This window comes from Phoenix dactylifera, chromosome 15, assembly GCF_051530095.1.
Source record: "Phoenix dactylifera cultivar Ajwa chromosome 15, Ajwa_hap1_PhDact_Kaust_v1.1, whole genome shotgun sequence".
Lineage (NCBI taxonomy): Eukaryota > Viridiplantae > Streptophyta > Magnoliopsida > Arecales > Arecaceae > Phoenix > Phoenix dactylifera.
In genome coordinates this window covers 7,927,486-7,945,893 of record NC_143204.1, presented here as the reverse complement: position 1 = coordinate 7,945,893, position 18,408 = coordinate 7,927,486, and the positions used below count along the sequence as shown (strand labels likewise).

Below are 18,408 nucleotides of genomic sequence, written 5' to 3'. Positions count from 1 at the left end.
AATAAACAATGTAATCAAGAGCAATTATCAGACAGGCAAACCAAACTGTTCAGCATGTTGATGAAATCAGACAGGCAAACCAAACTGTTCAGCAAAATAAGGAACTCTGGAAACACATCAATCTGAGGAAAGAGGGTGCAACCAGATTAATAAGCCTGGCCAGCTGGTCATTTGGGAGAACAAAAAAGGAACGCACATGATTGACAAAACATAAAATAAATGTGAGCCTATTTCCCTTTCATTTGTCATAAAGGAAACCAATGATCACACACATAGGTGGAGCACGTTTCTCTGTACATAATCCAGTTAGCTAGACAAAAGGTGGAAAAGGAAAATTCTACACTTAGAAGCTAATTTTACACCATCCAAATTTAACAACTTCAAGAGGGTGATACATGGAGAGGAAAAATGTAAGAGTTAAAATTTTCATATGAAGTACCTATTCATGTGGCTGTCCTACAAATGCAGTAAATTATGATATGGATGCCCAGTTGAAAACACTTGTTTTAAGACTCCATCATGTATTGAAGTTGTGCTTTGTAGCTTCCATTTTCAACAACAGATCTTTTATATCAGCTTCCATCCTCATCTTCATATTGAAGTACTCAAGGTGTGCCCTTTCAATAACTTGTACTTCTTCAAGTTTTTGTCTACGCGTTTCCTCTGCCTCACCCAATCGTAATTTTGCAATTCGACCAGCATAATCTTCCTCTATTTTAACATTCTTGGCTATTGCTATGCGTTTTAGGCTCTCCGCTTGTTTTCTTGCATCATCAGCACGTTCTTGGTACATTTTTGCCTCAGCCTGCTTGAACTTTATAACACTCTCCAGTTCATCAATAACTGGCTTCTTCTCGATGTTTATTTGTAATTCTGAAACCCTAGTCTGCTGATCTACTCGTTCACGATCTACAGCAGAAAGAAGACCTGCAGTTTCCACATGGGGGACTTTCTCTGGGGAAATGGATGGCACCCATGTTTTTTCTTTGCTTGAACCAGCTATCCCATTGCCTCCTTCAGCCTTGTTTCTAGATGGCTCCTTTGGAAGAGATATTGAAGGACTACTACCGACATTATGCCCACTCTCTGAAATATAAAAATAACAAATGAGAATGGTTATATTTTCTTTTCACATAAATACTATTTCAACAATACAACATTTTAGTATAGTCATAAATGGATTTGTAAGAACATGAGGTCTCCAGTGTTCAAAGAAGCAGAGTAAAAGTTTAGATCAAAGTGCAATACTGACTAAGTACAGTTACTTTATAAGATCATGATCATACTTAAATAGACACTTAACCTATTAGGTGAAACTAAAATTCAAGGAGTTAAAAAAGAAGCACTCACTTTTCAGATTTCTTATCAATTTGACACTTAGATATAGCACTGTTTTACACCTAAAATTATTAATGCATTATTGCATCTCCAATTTATTCCAGTAATTGGCACTTGCTATCACATAAAAAGGGTCAAGTCTAACATTATATCAATATATGGTAGTTGATCTAGCTAATCATGAACGCACACAAGAATGAAATGTATGCATGCATGCATGCATGCATGCACAGCACACTTCTCCATGCATGCAAACTAATAGACGCACATGCCCCCATCTACCTGCCTGCATGCATGCAAACATATACCGATCTATGACGGACCATATGAAATAACAACATTTGTTCAAATGAATAATTTCATGTGGATCACATCCTCACACTCAGATCATGATAAATATCCAACTGAGTGACTACAATCCTCAAGTTTTGGCTCAACTGGTCAACATTAACAACTACTGATAATGGTTAGTAGAAGGTGAAAGTCAACAGTAAACAACAAGGAGGACTTTCTTCAATGTCAAGGTGTGGTAACTTCTTCAGGAGCCACAATTAGGGAACATCCATCTTTGGAACAAAAAGTTGCTTACATGTTGGAAAGCAAAAACATGCCATGTTTGGCAATTCTATTTTTCGCCCCTCAATTAAGATGTTTGGAAGGAAAAGTCCTTAGCTAATTGGGAAAGGGGAGGCTGCAGGAGATGATTCATGTAAGGGCCTGAGGAAGTAGCTTTGCAAAAGAAATTGGAGCAAGGAAGCACCTAGGAAGCTCTGCAAGAGCAGTATTCCAAGGAAATTCTAAAGTGGGTTTGCCACCCTAGGTAAAAGATTCTGAATAGGAAGGCAGTGCCATCCCGAATTGCCCAATTTGGGGTGTACCAAACCGTCATGAGGGCGGACTAGCCCGGTTCTGCCCCTCGATTCAAAAAATCCAACAAGGGACAGAGGGAGGGAGAATGAGGGAGAGGGAAGGTGGGGAGAGAGACGCCTAGAGAGATAGAGGAAGGGGCGGAAGCCCTCATCTCGATGGGACTTCCTCTATTTTATTTCAAAATAGGGACGGTTTACTGTACCATCAAACAAGAAGTACAAGTCCTAATACTAGTACAACGAACCTTGCTGAATACTAAGAATTAGAAAATCCTCAAAGGAAAAATATGGCTTGATTAAACACAAAATGTACTTTGCAGATGTTGTAATTGGACAATAATTTGATTTTGTCAGAAAATTCCTACTTGGATCATTTTTGGGTGCAGTAACCCCATATTATCCCTTAGTGACTTCAAACCTAGTCGACTTCCTCCCATGTTTAATATCATAATACTGGACTTACTACGACATCAGAGACTTGCTTAAGAATAACTAATTCTTCCACTGTTATCTAGTCGTCCATTTGTCTAGGATAACCAGATCCTTCAATCAAACACAATATGCCTGCAGTCAGCACTAGAAGTGTGGTATGATCAAGATTTGAAGTTCGAATAAAATCAATCTGTTCGACTGATGAGGGGTAGTTTTGCTAGAATTGAGACTAAAATAACTCTTGAACACTTAGTTTCAATCAGTTTCCATGATTTGGGCCAGTTCCAATAATTTTGCTGGTTTTGACCTATTTTGGCCAAAACCAACCAAAACTGATGCGATGTTTACAGAATTTGGTCATATTACATTCCTTCAAATATAATTAGTTAATAAGTTATAATTTGGATCATTTTTCATTTATTTTTGAGTTTCAAGAAGAAATCCTTACTCATGGATGGTAAATCTAGGCATCGAAGAGTATCTTCTCAAGATTAAACATTTCCTTATGGAAGAGTTTTTTTGGGTCAACAAAGTTTGTTGAGGGTGCAAAGAAGAGAAGAGGTATGTAGTAAACAGATCCCCTTGAGTAGTGGGGTAAGATTTAAGGTTGGGCTTTTACAACATAAATATGAAATGCTTTAGACAATATTATCTGATCCATACTTTAGATTAGTTTCCCGTAATTGATAAGATGGTAAGAATTTCATATTAGCTTGTTATTTTATTGTATATTTAATTATAAAGATACTTTATTATTACGTGTTTGATAATTGTCTTATTACCAAAAAATTGAAATGTGTCATAATTTTTTAATACTTTTCCAAGATATTGTGATAATTTAACAAATTCACGGTTTTGGCCTAAAAACACCAACACTGCAAATCCATAGGTTAAAATTATTTGATTTATGCTTCCTTCACTTCCTATATTTCTCTCGTCTTTCCTGACTTATTCAACTTTTTACTAATTTATTGGCAGAAACTCCAAAACTCAAGCAAAAAACTACTATACCAAAATTCAGCAGGCCATGCTGATAACAAAATAAATGAACTTTGGGTGTGACACATGGTATGGGCTATATGAGGAAATCCTTAAAGAGTAAAAGAATCCAAGACCTAAACAATCGATAATTATACCCAAGCTCATTGTCATGTACCGGTGCTAGATTATGAAGTTTCTCTATGGTTGGATATATCCTTAAATCCTCCGTCACTTCTTTATTCAACCTTTTTTTACCATTAGCATATTTTAGCTTTTTAACGAAGAAATCCTCTACTGTCACCTACCTTTTAAATTTTATAATAATTACAAATATATTAGTCAATTTGATGCATCCTTTTTGTCCTCTTAATACAAATTAAAGCAGTCCTTGCTTAAAAAATAAACTGGTGATAAAACATCATTTCAATTATTTATAATGCTAGATAAATAGTCACGCTAGAACTTATTCTCACGAGCATTCATACAAACAAGTTCTAAGGAAATGACCATATATTTATATGTCACACCATAAGTAAGAATGTAGAATAATGATATATACAATTTAAAGAAAAAGGTTGGAAAGGCACTTCACAAACTATAAATATATATCATGATATAGAAGGTAACTGGAGGTAGATTTATTTATGCATTTCATGGATTAAGACCTCCTGTATCACACATGTCTATCAGGTCAAACATGGGCAGGCAATAGGACATAAAGAATATATTTTGGTAGGTTATCCACGCACTTTATTTATGAAAATATCCTCTATGGCATATGTCTATTTTTGTCCATGAGACCAACAGACGTAGGCAGGTTCACCTATAACTTCAAATGACCACAAGCCTGCTGCCATTAGTGTCCACGCACCAAATGAGATCCACATATTGCTCAGAACTCAGAGGACATAAGGAGTCATCAAGCAAAAAGATTTCTAAAGCATTAGCTGTAAGGCTTGAAGAAATGCATATGTTTGATGAATGCATGAAATGGTGATTTTTGCAGCAACAGCAAGGTCAGGCATACATTTCATGTAATAAAGATCAAATTGGAAAAATAGTATTCCAAAACAGGTTGAAGCAGACCACCTTAAAGATTTCAAGATGGGTAATTGGTCAAATATTGTAGGAGCTCAAATGGAGATTGTAATTTTTTTGTCATGTCCTTGCATAAAGAACATAACCATTACTGGTATCTTTTGCTCCTTCGAGCAACTAATGTAAGCCTGCAATCACAATATTCCTATTAGGGTATCGCCAAAACCGAATGACAATATTGCCTCCATGTGTTGGATTGGTATGATTTGAGATGTGCACCTTTTATTGTTTGAAATTACCAAATAAGGCACTTAATTAACTTCCAGAGACAGCAAAATGACTACATTATGCAAAATATATTACCCCTCATAAGTTTATTCTATCAGATTACCTAAGGTGTACTCTTCAGCATAAGGTGTATTCCACAGCTCACACTGAACATTTTGCCTCCATCCACTGTATCAGCATTGCATCGTCGAAGCTAAATGCTAATAGCCCTTAATCCAGCATTGAATCTATAGTGGATTGCTTAGAGATGAAAACGGAGAGGTAATGTTGATGTGCACAGGTCCAGCTAACTCTTCTCTTCATATTTCTCATTTGAGTTGTTTCATACTTATCAAGGGGAAGCTTGTTATCAACAGACAGTATTAAAATGTGGACTTTGGGCACTAAGACAGCTGTAGAATGGATTAATAGGTGGGAACAGCTATGTAGCCTACTTTCAGAATTATGTACATACATGGCTGCATTAGGTGATTTTCAAATCATGCATACTTGGTGGGAGGAGAATAAAGTTGCAAATATTTGGCAAATGACACTTCACCTACTACACTATTGAAAGATGAAGTTCCCACATATCCATCACTATGTATACTTTATATAGATCTCAACTGTATTAGCAAAGAAGATACGACCGGAAGTATACCAAAGATCAGTCAGACACTTGGACTATTTCTAGTCTATTTACCAAAAAATATTTACCTTTCAGAAAACACATTGTGCACTTTTATTTCATTGAACTTAACAGAAGTAAAATTTGATTCACCTATAACAATAAAATGGTCCAGTTTATTTAAAAATGAAATACTGTTATACATGGGGATATAACAATCATTTTCACACAAGCAAAACCACCAATGCTCAAGTGCTAGCAAAAAAAAAAAAGTATCCAAGCCGAACCCAATGACTATTTTAGACAAGAAAGGGGCACTCCACGAAATCTAAAGGGCTTGACAAATACGAGACCTACCTATCTGGTTATGCAGCTCAAGCTATGTAATTATGAAGCAAGCCTCCAAAAACTCCTGGATTTAGATAGAATGGAAGATACTAAACATGAACTAGCTTTGAAGCTTAAAAAAAGGATGACTCTGTTGGGGCCAACTCTATCAACATGAATAAAAAAGAAATTGCAGCCCTTCAGATGTTATCTTAAACTTAAAATCCAGAAGACTTACCCAAGTTACCTTTGATTATCTGAGTAAGAACCCATAGAAGTGAAACTTTGCACCACAGGAACTTAACCTAGTGTTTACCTTACTGAACCGTACTGAATTTATGGCCAAGTCATCTCTGGCAGGAGAGGATCTTGTCATTAAAATGTAACATCAGTGGGCATGCAGTGAAAACTACCAACAAGAAAAGTTTCACCAAAACTAACAACCAGAAATATCGACATAGTGGGCATGCTTCTAGGTTGTCATTTTGTTTAACTGCAGTACAAGTAGGATATTGCGTTAGAAGGCCATAAACCAGATGAGAGGCAACAAACAGTAGAGATTAGTGAGTACATAATAAACACATAAACATGTCCAGATGTCCAGCATTTATAAAATAATATGGTAAATCGCAATAAGCTCAAGACTTTATGTTGCAGCTACCAAATAGCTTACCAGAAAGAAATGTCATTACATAATTGATAACTTCAGAATAATTGACTTTATCTTCCAGTCTCACCAGCATCTGCTCAGCTACATCATGCAATTTTCTACCCCTCACATCATTACTCGCAGAAAAGATCCTCCTTACGTACTGAAGTTCCTTGGCAAGAGTTTCTTCTTTCCAGTCCTTGGCACATGTTTTAAAAACTTCCTTCACAAATCCAAACATCTCAGAACGATGGTCACAAGCAACGCAGTGAAACTGCATCTCAGTTATCTCTTGTGCTCCTGAAGAACTTCGGCCATTTCTAATATAAGAATCATGCAGCCCACATTCTGTGTGGCACCAGTGGAGGCAGATATCACAGCCCACCCAGCTACAGGTATTAGATGCATTGTCAAACTTGGAGCACACAAGACACATGCATGCACTGCAGAAGCCATTTTTCTGCACACAAATCTTGCAGTCACAATCATCCACAGGTAACATACTCTGGCAAGCGAGATTGCGGCACTTCATATTCAAAAAGATCTCAACAAAATCAGATGATGGAATGTTAATCACCCTCCGAATGAAATCTGGAATACCTGTTTTTATAGCCACCAAGATCTCTAGCAGGATACGAGGGCATTTCGACAGTGTTTCCATAGTCAGGTCAGGCCTCCTCTGAAGAGCCTCCTGAAATGCATGTATCTGCCCACTTTTATCTGCACTAGTAATCATCTCACAAATGGTTTCTCTTAGGGATGCTATGGAGTGCTCTGTCATTCCTTGAAGCATCCTGCCCATTAGATGTAACGGTTCTCCCACAATTTTGGAGACAATGCTCTCAATGACACCAGAACCATTAAGGGCAAGGTGTTCACCTTCCTGTTGCTCACTCCTAAAAAGGCTACTGCTGCTTCTCTCTCTTGTGAGAGCCCTCTTATCCTTTCTGTGTTCTGACCTAGAATTGTGAGAGCCATGCCTATGTGCAGAGGACAACTCTCTTGGAAAACTTGACTGCTGTGAGAGGCCATTCTGCTTCACTTGATGCTGCCTGTTCAAAGAACTTAGTGAATTCTGTGAAGCATTACCATTCAGAAGCATTCTCTGGAAGAGTGGCACAGCTCCTCCCTTCCGTTTAGTCTCATTCGAAGCCTGAGCATGCCATATGTTACCATTAGAAACCTGATCCATTCCTTGAACTATAGGATGGCTACCAACTGACTGTTCATAATTATCCATTGAATTCTGTGTGAGAGAACAACTAGGATTATGAACAAATGGCTGAGAACTCGTGAATGAGATTGAAGTTGTAAACCCATCAGAGTTTGCTTGCAAAGAGGATGGCAAAGACTGGATGCTTATTCCATGGCTAGGAGGATCAGGTTTTGGGTTTGGATGTTTCAATGTATGATCTGACAAAACACCTGGCAAGCTAAGAGAAAGATCAAGAGGCTCCATTTTGAGCTTGTCATCTTTATGCTTGCCCATAACCACCCCACCACAATGTATTTTCTCTGGTCGACTAACATCAGAATGGAAGACCAGCTCAAAGCCCCTTCTGTTGGGACCTTCCATGGCATCATCATCTTCAACAGAATTTGCTTTGCTAGATATAGAAATTGCTATGCTTTTGCCCTTGTCCTTGTAATTCTCCTTCAGCTTGTCTGTCATCAGCTCCAGAGTTACTTCATCCTGGATACTCTTCCCAATAACTTTCTTACTCGAATCAAACATGCCAAGAACACCTTCAGGTGCTTCCTCAAGATCGATATCTCTTCCTTTCTGCACAACCTCAAGGTTTCTGACTGCCTCTTCTTTCTTTCTGTCCTCAGTTTCAGCTACCACCCCTTGTCTTTCTCCCTTATCCTCCTCCGTTCCATTTTTTGGAGGAGAGAAAATAGAAGAAATTGCTCCTTTCCCTTCCCCTTCCATTTTGCCCACCTGCTCTGAATCAAAGCCTTCAATTTCCAGGCCCTGGGAAGGTAAGGAAATGTCTTCCTGAAGGAGTCTTTGTTCCTCTCTACATAATCTACCTTCTACTTTATGATCATCAACGTTGTTCGCTTTTCCTTCTCCTCCTCCCTCCTCTCTTTTCTTCTCTTCAACTTCCTTAACCGAGTCATGCTGGTTATCTAGAGCCTGCTCGGCTACATTTACTTCATCCATTGCCTCAGCCGCATTAACTTCATCGATTGGCACTTCAGTTGCCTTCCCTTCTTCCTTTCCATCACTATCAACCCCAGCATCAAACTCTTTCTTGTTTTCACTAGCTACGATTTCTTTCTTCTCCGACAAACTAGTACATTCAGATTCTCTATCCATACAATTTTCTGATTCAATTTGAACTGGCATCTTTGTATCATGGGAAGATTCAACAACAGGCTCAGCTTCTGGTTCTGGATCTGGTTCGAGCTCTCCCTCTTCCATCTCACTACTGCTGCAGCTCTCTGTGTGTGGCTTCCCTGCCTTTGCTATCTCATTTGTCCTAGACTGCTCCCCACTCGAGGACCTCGCCTTCCCTCCACGATCTTCCTGTGGAGGGGCATGGTTTCCTCCTCTCCCCGCCGAATCCGAATCCATAGCTGGCGATCTCCTCTCCTCATCAGCCGCAGCGTCCCTCTCCTTCCCACTGGTCAATCTCCGCCACGACGAACCGCTGCTCCCCTCCCGCCGTGAGCGGTCCCTCTCCGCTCTGAACCCCTTCGGAAACTCCCTCCTCAGCCCGGAGAAGCTCTCCAAGCGGTGCAGTCGGTCACTGCCATACAACCCCCGCGGAGAGGGCGAGACCTGCATCGGCCGGTCGCCGGTGTCCCGGTACCGATCAAACGCCTTCCGCCGATCAAATCCGACTACTTCATGATCGAACCTCTTCCGACGAGACCTGAACGACTCCCGATCATCATCCAGAGCTCGATCATACGACGACAACGACGAGCTTTTCCGCAAACTGTCAGTCTTCGAATAGAACCGGCGATGCGAGGACGATCGCTCAGGATCCTGATCCCGTCTCTGCCAGTCCTTGAAAACCCCCTTCTCCCCGACGTCCTCGTCGGCGTCTTCAACGTACGATCTCAGCCTCTTCATTGCTTATGCAATATATGTATCCCTACAAACCTACGAAGAAGAGGTACCTTTTAAGATCGTGGCAGAGCTTGCTCGCCGGAAAGCTAAGGTCCTCAAAACCCTAAATTTCCTCAGGAAAAGGTGAACGGGCGAGGAATTTGAGACCCTAGTAAGGGCGGAGGCCGGTAAGAAGTCGATAGGAAGAAGGCGGTCGACGGAGATGAGCGGCGGGTAGCGGCGGAGGGAGGGAATTTCCGGCGGCGGAGGTGAGGGAGACGCCGGAATCTCCCATAGAAGAAGAGAGGCGAGCTCGTTCGGGTTGGATGGAGAGAGTCTATCGCTAGAAAGACGTGTCATAGAGGGCTCCATTTTCTTCTCCTCATCCCTGTCAGTCAACGCAGTTATTAATCACCAGACGATATTAAATTAACTTCGTACTACGTGGCCCGTAGCCCATCAAGCGGTTTCTTTTAATCTCATCCGTCCAATTCATGCAGCATAAGACCAACGGTCCAGATGACGCCCCTTACCCGTTTTACAGTGAAAGAGTCATGCGCCGGCTTTCGTGCGCCCACGTGAGAGGGGCGGTGCGAGGGGGTTGTGCGTGCCTGCGGAGTGGCACCAGGAAGATGGTAGTGGGAATTTTACGCGGAGTTCTGAACACAAAATAACAGAGAGAGCAAATAAATATTTAACACGTGTATCTTGAGTGATGAGTCGCCTAAATTGCTTACGTTCGGATTACTATTGGATTATGGATACTCCGTCGAAGGATAGATGACACTGATGAGTTTTGTGGCCATCTTCCCTTTCCAACGTGTGTTCTTTTTTTTAATCGCTGACAGCTTTTGTTTGACGCGTCGAGACCATGGAAACCTGACATTTGACTCTCCTGCTATCTTTTTTTTAATAATTTAATTGATGTTCATTTCCCCTTTTGATGTTAAAGAAGAACGGATCAGTTGATTTAAGAGAGTTGACGACTGGGATTCCAGCTCGATGACCTGTGTTTCCCTCCGTACTATACTGTATGGGAGTTGGCCACATTGGGTGTCTCGTCAAGTAATTGCACGTTGGGCTGGACCACACACGCTAAAATCTAGGAGGAGAGGACATATACAAGTTGACCCCAGTCGGCTTCCTTTGGAAAAGGAATAATCGGGCTTTATCCCTGCCTATCCCTAGGATATATGGTAAGGAGATAACAGGTATAGGGTATCCATCAAACTCGCCATGAAACTGTCATCAAGCCCTCCTTTTTTTCATAGGCTATATAAATGGGATGTTATAAGCAATATTAGAAAACTACGACAAAACAAAGTAATTTATGTATTAAGAAGCTAAAGTCTAAACATAAATGTAGCAATATATTGCAGCTTTAAGAAAGTTAAAAATTCTCTTCTATTGCTCTAATTTTAACTCTTAATTTCATATATTACTTCCTAAGAGTGCCAATAACTTTAGTATATATAGGTTTACATTTTAAGCTATATTGATCCCACTATTAAAGTTTTTAACCCCTACATTTGGTCAGCAGCTTATATTAAGCTTGAAATTCTGCTTGAACTTCGCTAGCTTGATTGTTAAATGACTTAAGTTAGAATGAGGATTGCTTTGCTTTATTGATTGAGCTTAAAATAAGAACGAATAATTAATTGAGATATTATAAACATTATTTGAATATTATTTGTCAACAATATCATTTTATAGAAATCAAATAATAACATAACTTATATGTAAAGGATACATTATAATCATGATAATGAGATCATATAATGGTGAAAATTAGATCAAATGGTATATATGAATGTTTGTGGAGTGGAGTTTCATTCTCACTAGATCTCTTGAAATAGTTGTTTATGGATAAATTGGTGTTTTTTTACCCAAAAAAAAAAAACAAAAGAGTTCGACTCATAATTAAATGACTTGGTTTGACTCAGTTACAAAATAAGCTATGTTTCAGCGAAGTGCAGAGGAAATTAATCAAATCCTAAAGATCATATGAGTACTTATAGAGAAATTTTAGGATAATTATACATGATATTTTAACATAATAATATATATATTCAGGTCAAAGAAAATATATATTTCTGTATTCATAATTCTGGAGTTAATGGGCCATGAAAGTATATGATCCTTTGAAATTACTATCCTTGACCACTTCAATCTATGCACCTATTCTCCAAAGCTTTGCCTAGGTCTGAATCCCTAGCAACTATAGGCCAACAAGAAGAACTTATCTTATAAGTCGTCTCCTCCTCCTCCTCCTCCTCTTCTCCCTCTCTCTCTGTCTCTCTCTTCTTGCAGAAGGAGATATCTCTCCCTCTTGATGCTGGAATTAGGATTTTTTATGATAGGGAAAAATCCTAGGGTGCCTTCTCTTTTATAGAGGAGGGAAGGCACTAAGGTTACTTAGCATGACACCCTAGAGTCCTTTCTGGACTGTGCTTTGAGAGAGGATAAGAATGAGGAGGGAGTGTTGGCCTTACTTGACTACCCCTACCTACTATGCTTCTTGGACTCCAAGGCAAGAGAGCATCACTAGGGGGCACCTCATTTTCTAGATACACACACCTAGAGGGAGTGCACTATCTTATTTGGCACAAAAAAAAGGAGGAACAGCCATCTTTCCTTGGTTAGCCACCCTCATACAAATCCCATCCAACTGGTGCCTAGGATTGACCAAAGTTTACTCTTACTTGATTCGACCTAGGCCAATCCCTATACTTCGACCATTTTTCTAGTCCAGTCTCTTCTCTAATTAAATAATATCTTACTTGATCTAATCTATCAAAGAATTATTAATTGAAATATTATTCTAGTTGATCTAGAGATATATAATATATATATTAGATGTGTTACTAGAACAGGTCAACTAGGTTTTTCCTCACGAATAACTTGCCCCTCTAAATCCACTTTAGTTATATGTAAGCAACGGTCTGACAACCAAAAAAAATATAAACTACAATCCGTGCCCATATCACATTATGAACCTCGAGTGATTTGAATAAAACTAGTTAGCCTTCCTATTCTTACACAAGCTACATCCTATAATGTAGTTCTCCTAGAATTCCAATTTCTTGTATGACTATCGAGTACTACTGACGCGCTCGCAAAATTGCTTTCGCGAAACTAATCTCCCAAGTATAGGAGAATCGTACAAGTAGTAAAATCTCCGAAGTCCGAGGTCGAATCCTCAGGGAACGAAATTTATATAAGATTATTTAGTATAGTTTCAGATTAATTAATTCAATAAATTTGTAGATTAAGACGATGTTTTGCAAATGGAAAATAAATCAGTAAACATAGAATCGAAGTTTGGATAGATTAAGTGGCGTGGGGATCTAGATTCCCCTTTGATAATATCAAATTCATGTGATAAATTCTATGATTCTTTTGTTTTCTTTAAGAATTATAAGCAGATGAAATTTAATTATGGAGTATGTTCTTGATAACATAAATTCTATTTCTAAGTATTCAACGTGCCTTATAACGTCAACGATGAATCAAATAATTGAGGAAGACATGTATCAATAAGCATAAATCATAAAAGAATTTTCAATATATAAGAATCATGACATAATCAAAAGATAAATCGTATAAGCAAAGGATTAGAATTTACATCATGAACTCGATACATCAAAGGATCTTCCTTCCCCCCATCACCTAGGACTTTAGCCGTCCATTAAAAACATTATCCTCCCTCTCACCATTTTTTTCTTTTTCTTTTTCGGAAAAACAGGGCCTCCCCTGTTTCTTCCCTTTTTTTTCTTTTCTTTGAATACGGCTGAGGCTCTATTTTTTTTTTCCTTTGAATGAACTCCCCCCCTCCCAGCCAAGAGAGGTTCCTTCATATAGATCCCCAGAGCTCCTCCACCAGCGATGGATTTCCTCATGGCACGTGGAGAGGACGGACGGATGGGATGAATCCCGGAAGAAGAGGATGGATGCGGACTCTGGAAAGGGAGGAAGGCTGATCTCAGGAGGCAGCTGAGATCCTCTTTGAACATGGAAGCTTGGGGCTTGAACGCTTGGGATCGGTTGGAAGGCGCGTGGACTCAGAAGTGAGCTGATATTCCGGAAGATTGCGATCGCCATGGGATGCGGAAAGCTTCGCAGGAGATTTGGATCTTTGCTGGGATGGAGATGCTTGCGAACGGAAGAGCTGGGATACGGGATACTGAAATCGGGAGATGTCGGGATCTTCGGACGCGGATGTGCAATCGTTGGGGAATCCAATGCTGAAGAGGCAGATGGATCGGAAGGGAGGAGCGTGGACGCTGGGAAGCTTCACGGACGAATCGGACGCTGGGAAGCTTCACGGACGAATCGCTGATGTGGCTGGAACTCTGGAGAGGCAGACACGGAAGCTGGTTCGGACGCTTTGGATCACTCACGGGAGAAGAGGATGGGCTGCACGTGGGCTCCATCGGGCTGAGATGCACGGGCTGCTGGGAATTTATTGCAGTGAACTGGATGGCTGAACTTAGACTCCTTCTAGTGTGCAACTGGGGTTGAAACCTGCAGTTGGCTGGTCACCTGCGGTGATGTTTGGACCCAATGCGCATCTTAGCTTTGATTTATAATCACCTGCACCCCACAAAAAAATATAATATTAATGCAGCACTTTTATCATTATTTGTTAGCAATAATACTAATTTAAGTGATGTGTAGATCACACTTTTGTGCTCTCATCACACCCCCCAACTAGCTTATTGCTAGTCTCTTAGCAATTCAGAGTAAACGACAACATGAGAGTACAAAAAGTGTTGGTTGGTCCTTTGATGTTTTATTAGAACTAATTGCATAAAATTAAGATAAGTACTCACTTTCGTAGGAATCACGATTGCACTTAGCACGTGCAACAAGCCGTTAAACCCCTAGGTTACCCTAGTGGACGAATGTTGTCTCGTGAGGGTTTTCAGGGATGTTACCCACAAACATCATGAATTATATGACCTGAGATTCTAATAAAGATATGAAATGAATCTTAAGCTAATACACATGTAATCAATTGATATATATTTTCAAGCATGGCAACTGTCAAAGCAAGGAAATATAAAAGTGTAGTGTGCATCAAATCGCATGACTTACTCAGAGTACTAATACCTCCACCACAATAGGGCACCGCCTGATTTTTAGATGCACTATCAAGTTCATAAGTATTTTCTACAATTTATTAGAACCTGATCCATCAAATTTTCAGAATATCACATGTTGTCTAAATTTGTCAAGAATGGTTCGCATGTAAAAAAAGAGCTATCAATCCCAACTAAACAACTCGGGTACACAGAGGTCCAACACAATGGAGTCAAACCAGTCATTACCACATGTCACTAGGTTCAGCCTAACCAACCCTATTCATGCTTATTTTTATTTTTAAACACATATGACGATTACAATAGTCCAACCCCATTAGGCTCTAGTAAGGCCCATGTAGCGAGCTTTCAGTTAATGACCCCCGATCCAGTTGGCTCAAGACATTAGGTGAAACACAACTCGGGCTTAATTACTCGAACCAGACTACGCCACGAGGCCAGACTTGTCATCATAAGGATTTTTTTTTATAATTATGCAAGAAAAAAGAAGATAAACTGAACCATATAGGTATTTTTTTTTATGTCTATGTGACTGCATCGTGACTATAGGTCAACCAAAATCGGATCATAAGGCACCTAAGTAATCTAACTGGGATATTCAACCTCTATCTTTATGTGAAAACCAAATCATGAACCTTATGGTACGAACAAAGATACTCATACTTCTTTTACGGATAAGGCTAACAAAAATGCAGTTAACGAATATGAACTCCTGAGGCCTTCCTATTGTCATTAAGTACACGTGTGGGGATCTAATAATAGGTCTCTGATCAATCATAGTATGCATGTGTTCCTTGCCTTAATAGTTGCACAAACTTAATATAAAAATACATGTGCATTTGCTCAGCAAAGAAATTAATAGAATAAATCAAATGCAAAAACAAGTTTTTTTTTTTATTTTTTTTATTTTTTTTTTTGCAAAATATTTCCCTCCCCCCAACTTAAACATTGCATTGTCCTCAATGTAAAAGATACAACAAACGATATATGAAAGACAATAGAGAAAATAATATTGGAGAGAAGAGTAATACATTGAGCTGTTGAGATCCAGAAAAGAAGACCTACAAAATAAGAAGAAAACTAGAAATAAAAGAAAAAATTGAATTCTAACTAATATACACATACTTTGGCCATCATGCTCAGTCATAAGAAGGCTCCTCCAAGGGAAAGGAGTCCTCTTCATCTGCAAAATTCTCAAGAAAAGGTTTTAATCTTTGTCCATTTACCTTAAAAATTGTGCCATCTTGTGGATTTTCAATTTCAACTACCCCGTGTGGAAAAACAATTTTTACAATGAAAGGACCTGTCCATCTTGATCGTAACTTTTCAAGAAACAGATGTAAGCGAGAGTCATAACAAAGAACTTTTTGTGCAGGTTCAAAAAATTTTCTTAGAATTGATTTATCATGCCTAATTTTCATTCGTTCTTTACAAAGTCTAGCATTGTCATACGCATCCCGTCGAATTTCATTCAACTCATTTAATTGTAATTTTCGAGCTAAACTAGCATCTGACAATTCAAAGTTTAATTTTCTAATGGCCCAATACGATTTATGCTCATTTCAACAGGTAGATGACATGCTTTTCCATAGACTAGCCGATACGGGGACATACCAAGAATAGTTTTATAAGCAGTACGGTAAGCCCACAATGCGTCAGAAAGTTTTAAAGACCAGTCTTTGTGTGATGGATTCACCGTTTTCTCTAAAATTTGTTTAATCTCCCGATTGGCTAACTCTACTTGGCCACTAGTCTGCGGGTGATAAGGGGTTGCAATTCTATGGGTGATACCGTACTTTCGTAACAGAATCTCAAAAGATTTATTACAGAAATGTTTTCCTCCATCACTAATTATAACCTTGGGCATCCCAAACCTAGAAAATATATTTTCTTTCAGAAATTTCAAAACAGGTTTGTGATCATTAGTTCTACAGGCAACAGCTTCTACCCATTTTGACACATACTCAACACCAACTAAAATATACTCATGGCCAAAAGATGGTGGAAACGGACCCATGAAATCAATGCCCCATATGTCAAAAATTTCAATAGCAGTAATGGGCTGAACAGGCATCATTTGCCTACGAGTTAGACTTCCAACACGTTGACATGGATCACATGTCCTACAGAACTCGTGGGCATCTTTAAATAGTGTAGGCCAATAAAAACCACATTGCAACACCTTAGCTGCCGTTTTCTTAGATGCAAAGTGTCCTCCACAAGCACTGGCATGACAAAAAGAGAGTACACTTTGTATCTCATGATCCGAAATGCATCTTCTAAAGATTTGATCATTGCAATACTTGAACAAATAGGGGGCATCATAATAATAACTTCTTACTTCACGTAAGAAATTATTCTTATCATTCGATCCCCAATGCTCCGGCATCCGGTTCGTGACAAGAAAGTTTACAATATCAGCATACCATGGCATAGTAGAAAGTGCAAACAATTGTTCTTCAGGGAACGAGTCCTTGATGGGCAACTGTGGCACTGAATCATTAAAAACTAGCCGTGATAAATGGTCAGCAACTACATTTTCTACTCCCTTTTTATCTTTGATAGTGATGTTAAATTCTTGGAGTAGAAGTATCCATCGTATTAAGCGTGCTTTGGCATCTTTCTTATCCAATAAATATTTTAGCGCTGCATGATCTGTAAAGATAACAATAGGAGCACCAAGGATATAAGAGCGAAATTTGTCTAATGCAAATACTACTGCAAGCAATTCCTTCTCGGTGGTGGTGTAATTCATTTGAGCATCATTTAAGGTTTTGCTTGCATAGTAGATGACATATGGCTTATTATCCTTGCGTTGTCCTAGGATAGCTCCTATCGCATAGTCACTAGCATCGCACATGATCTCAAAAGGTAATGACCAATCAGGTGGTCGCACGATGGGTGTAGTGCTAAGCATAGCCTTCAATTTTTCGAATGCCTCTTGACATGTTTCAGTCCAATTGAACGGTGTATCTAGGGCTGGAAGTGGGTTCGGGCCGGCCCGAAGCCCATCGGGTCGGGCCGCCCGTGGGCCGGGCTATGGGCTAGGCTCAGTGCATTTCGTGCCGGACTCGGGCTGAATGATGAAGCCCAAATCTATTTCGGGCCGGGCTCGGGTATTTCATTGGCCCGGCCCGGGCCCGTCCAAGCCCGGGCCCATTTCCAGCCCGAATCGCCCGGCCCGGGCCCATCCAAGCTCGGGCCCATTTCCAGCCCGAATCGCAGGCCGAATGCGGAACGCCCTAAAGGCTAAATCCCAATCGCCCGAATCGCGGCTAAACCTAAACGCCTGGTGCCATTTGCCCGAGGGATTTGCAGAGGCGGAGGCGGAGCGGACGAGCGGTGGAGGCGACGAGGCGTGGAGCTAGGGTTTCTCTGGTCGTCGTCGTCGTCATTGTCGTCGACCGTCCAAGCTCGGCGAAGTGGTGAAGAGGAGTCCCGACCACCCTATTGTTGGCGAAGCTAGGTTTTGAGGTACGATTATGAATGATCTTCTTCGTTTTGGTTGGGATTTGCAGAGGCGCAGGGCAGACAAGTGGCGGAGGCGTGGAGCAAGGGTTTCTCCGCTTCTTCTTGTCGGCTCGTCGCCGGTCGCCAGCCGTCGTCGTCGACCGTCCAAGCTCGCCGAAGCGGTGAAACCCTAGATATGAGGGCTCTTCGACCGTCCAAGCTCGTTGACCGTACTCGACCATTCTCCCCCCCAAGGCCCCATCGCG

The 18,408-nt window shown here is 40.2% G+C and overlaps 1 protein-coding gene across 4 annotated transcripts; it reads right to left on the bottom strand.

Moving 5' to 3' along the window:
• Nucleotides 1-200: 200 nt before the first annotated feature.
• Nucleotides 201-9,992, bottom strand: LOC103715858 (protein OBERON 3-like). Of its 4 annotated transcripts, none has more exons than XR_003387324.4 (3): nt 6,554-9,986; nt 6,119-6,373; nt 201-1,086 (listed from the first exon to the last, which is right to left on the bottom strand). XR_003387324.4 is itself a non-coding variant. In XM_008803624.5 (3 exons), the coding sequence occupies exons 1-2, from the start codon at nt 9,612-9,614 to the stop codon at nt 6,228-6,230; spliced, it is 3,207 nt and encodes a 1,068-aa protein (XP_008801846.2). In that variant the 5' UTR covers nt 9,615-9,986; the 3' UTR covers nt 201-1,086; nt 6,197-6,227. The 4 variants fall into 4 exon arrangements, 2 of the variants coding, with proteins under 2 accessions (XP_008801846.2, XP_008801845.2); XM_008803624.5 differs by having other exon boundaries at nt 6,197-6,373; XR_015973496.2 differs by having other exon boundaries at nt 949-1,086; nt 6,128-6,373.
• Nucleotides 9,993-18,408: the final 8,416 nt, after the last annotated feature.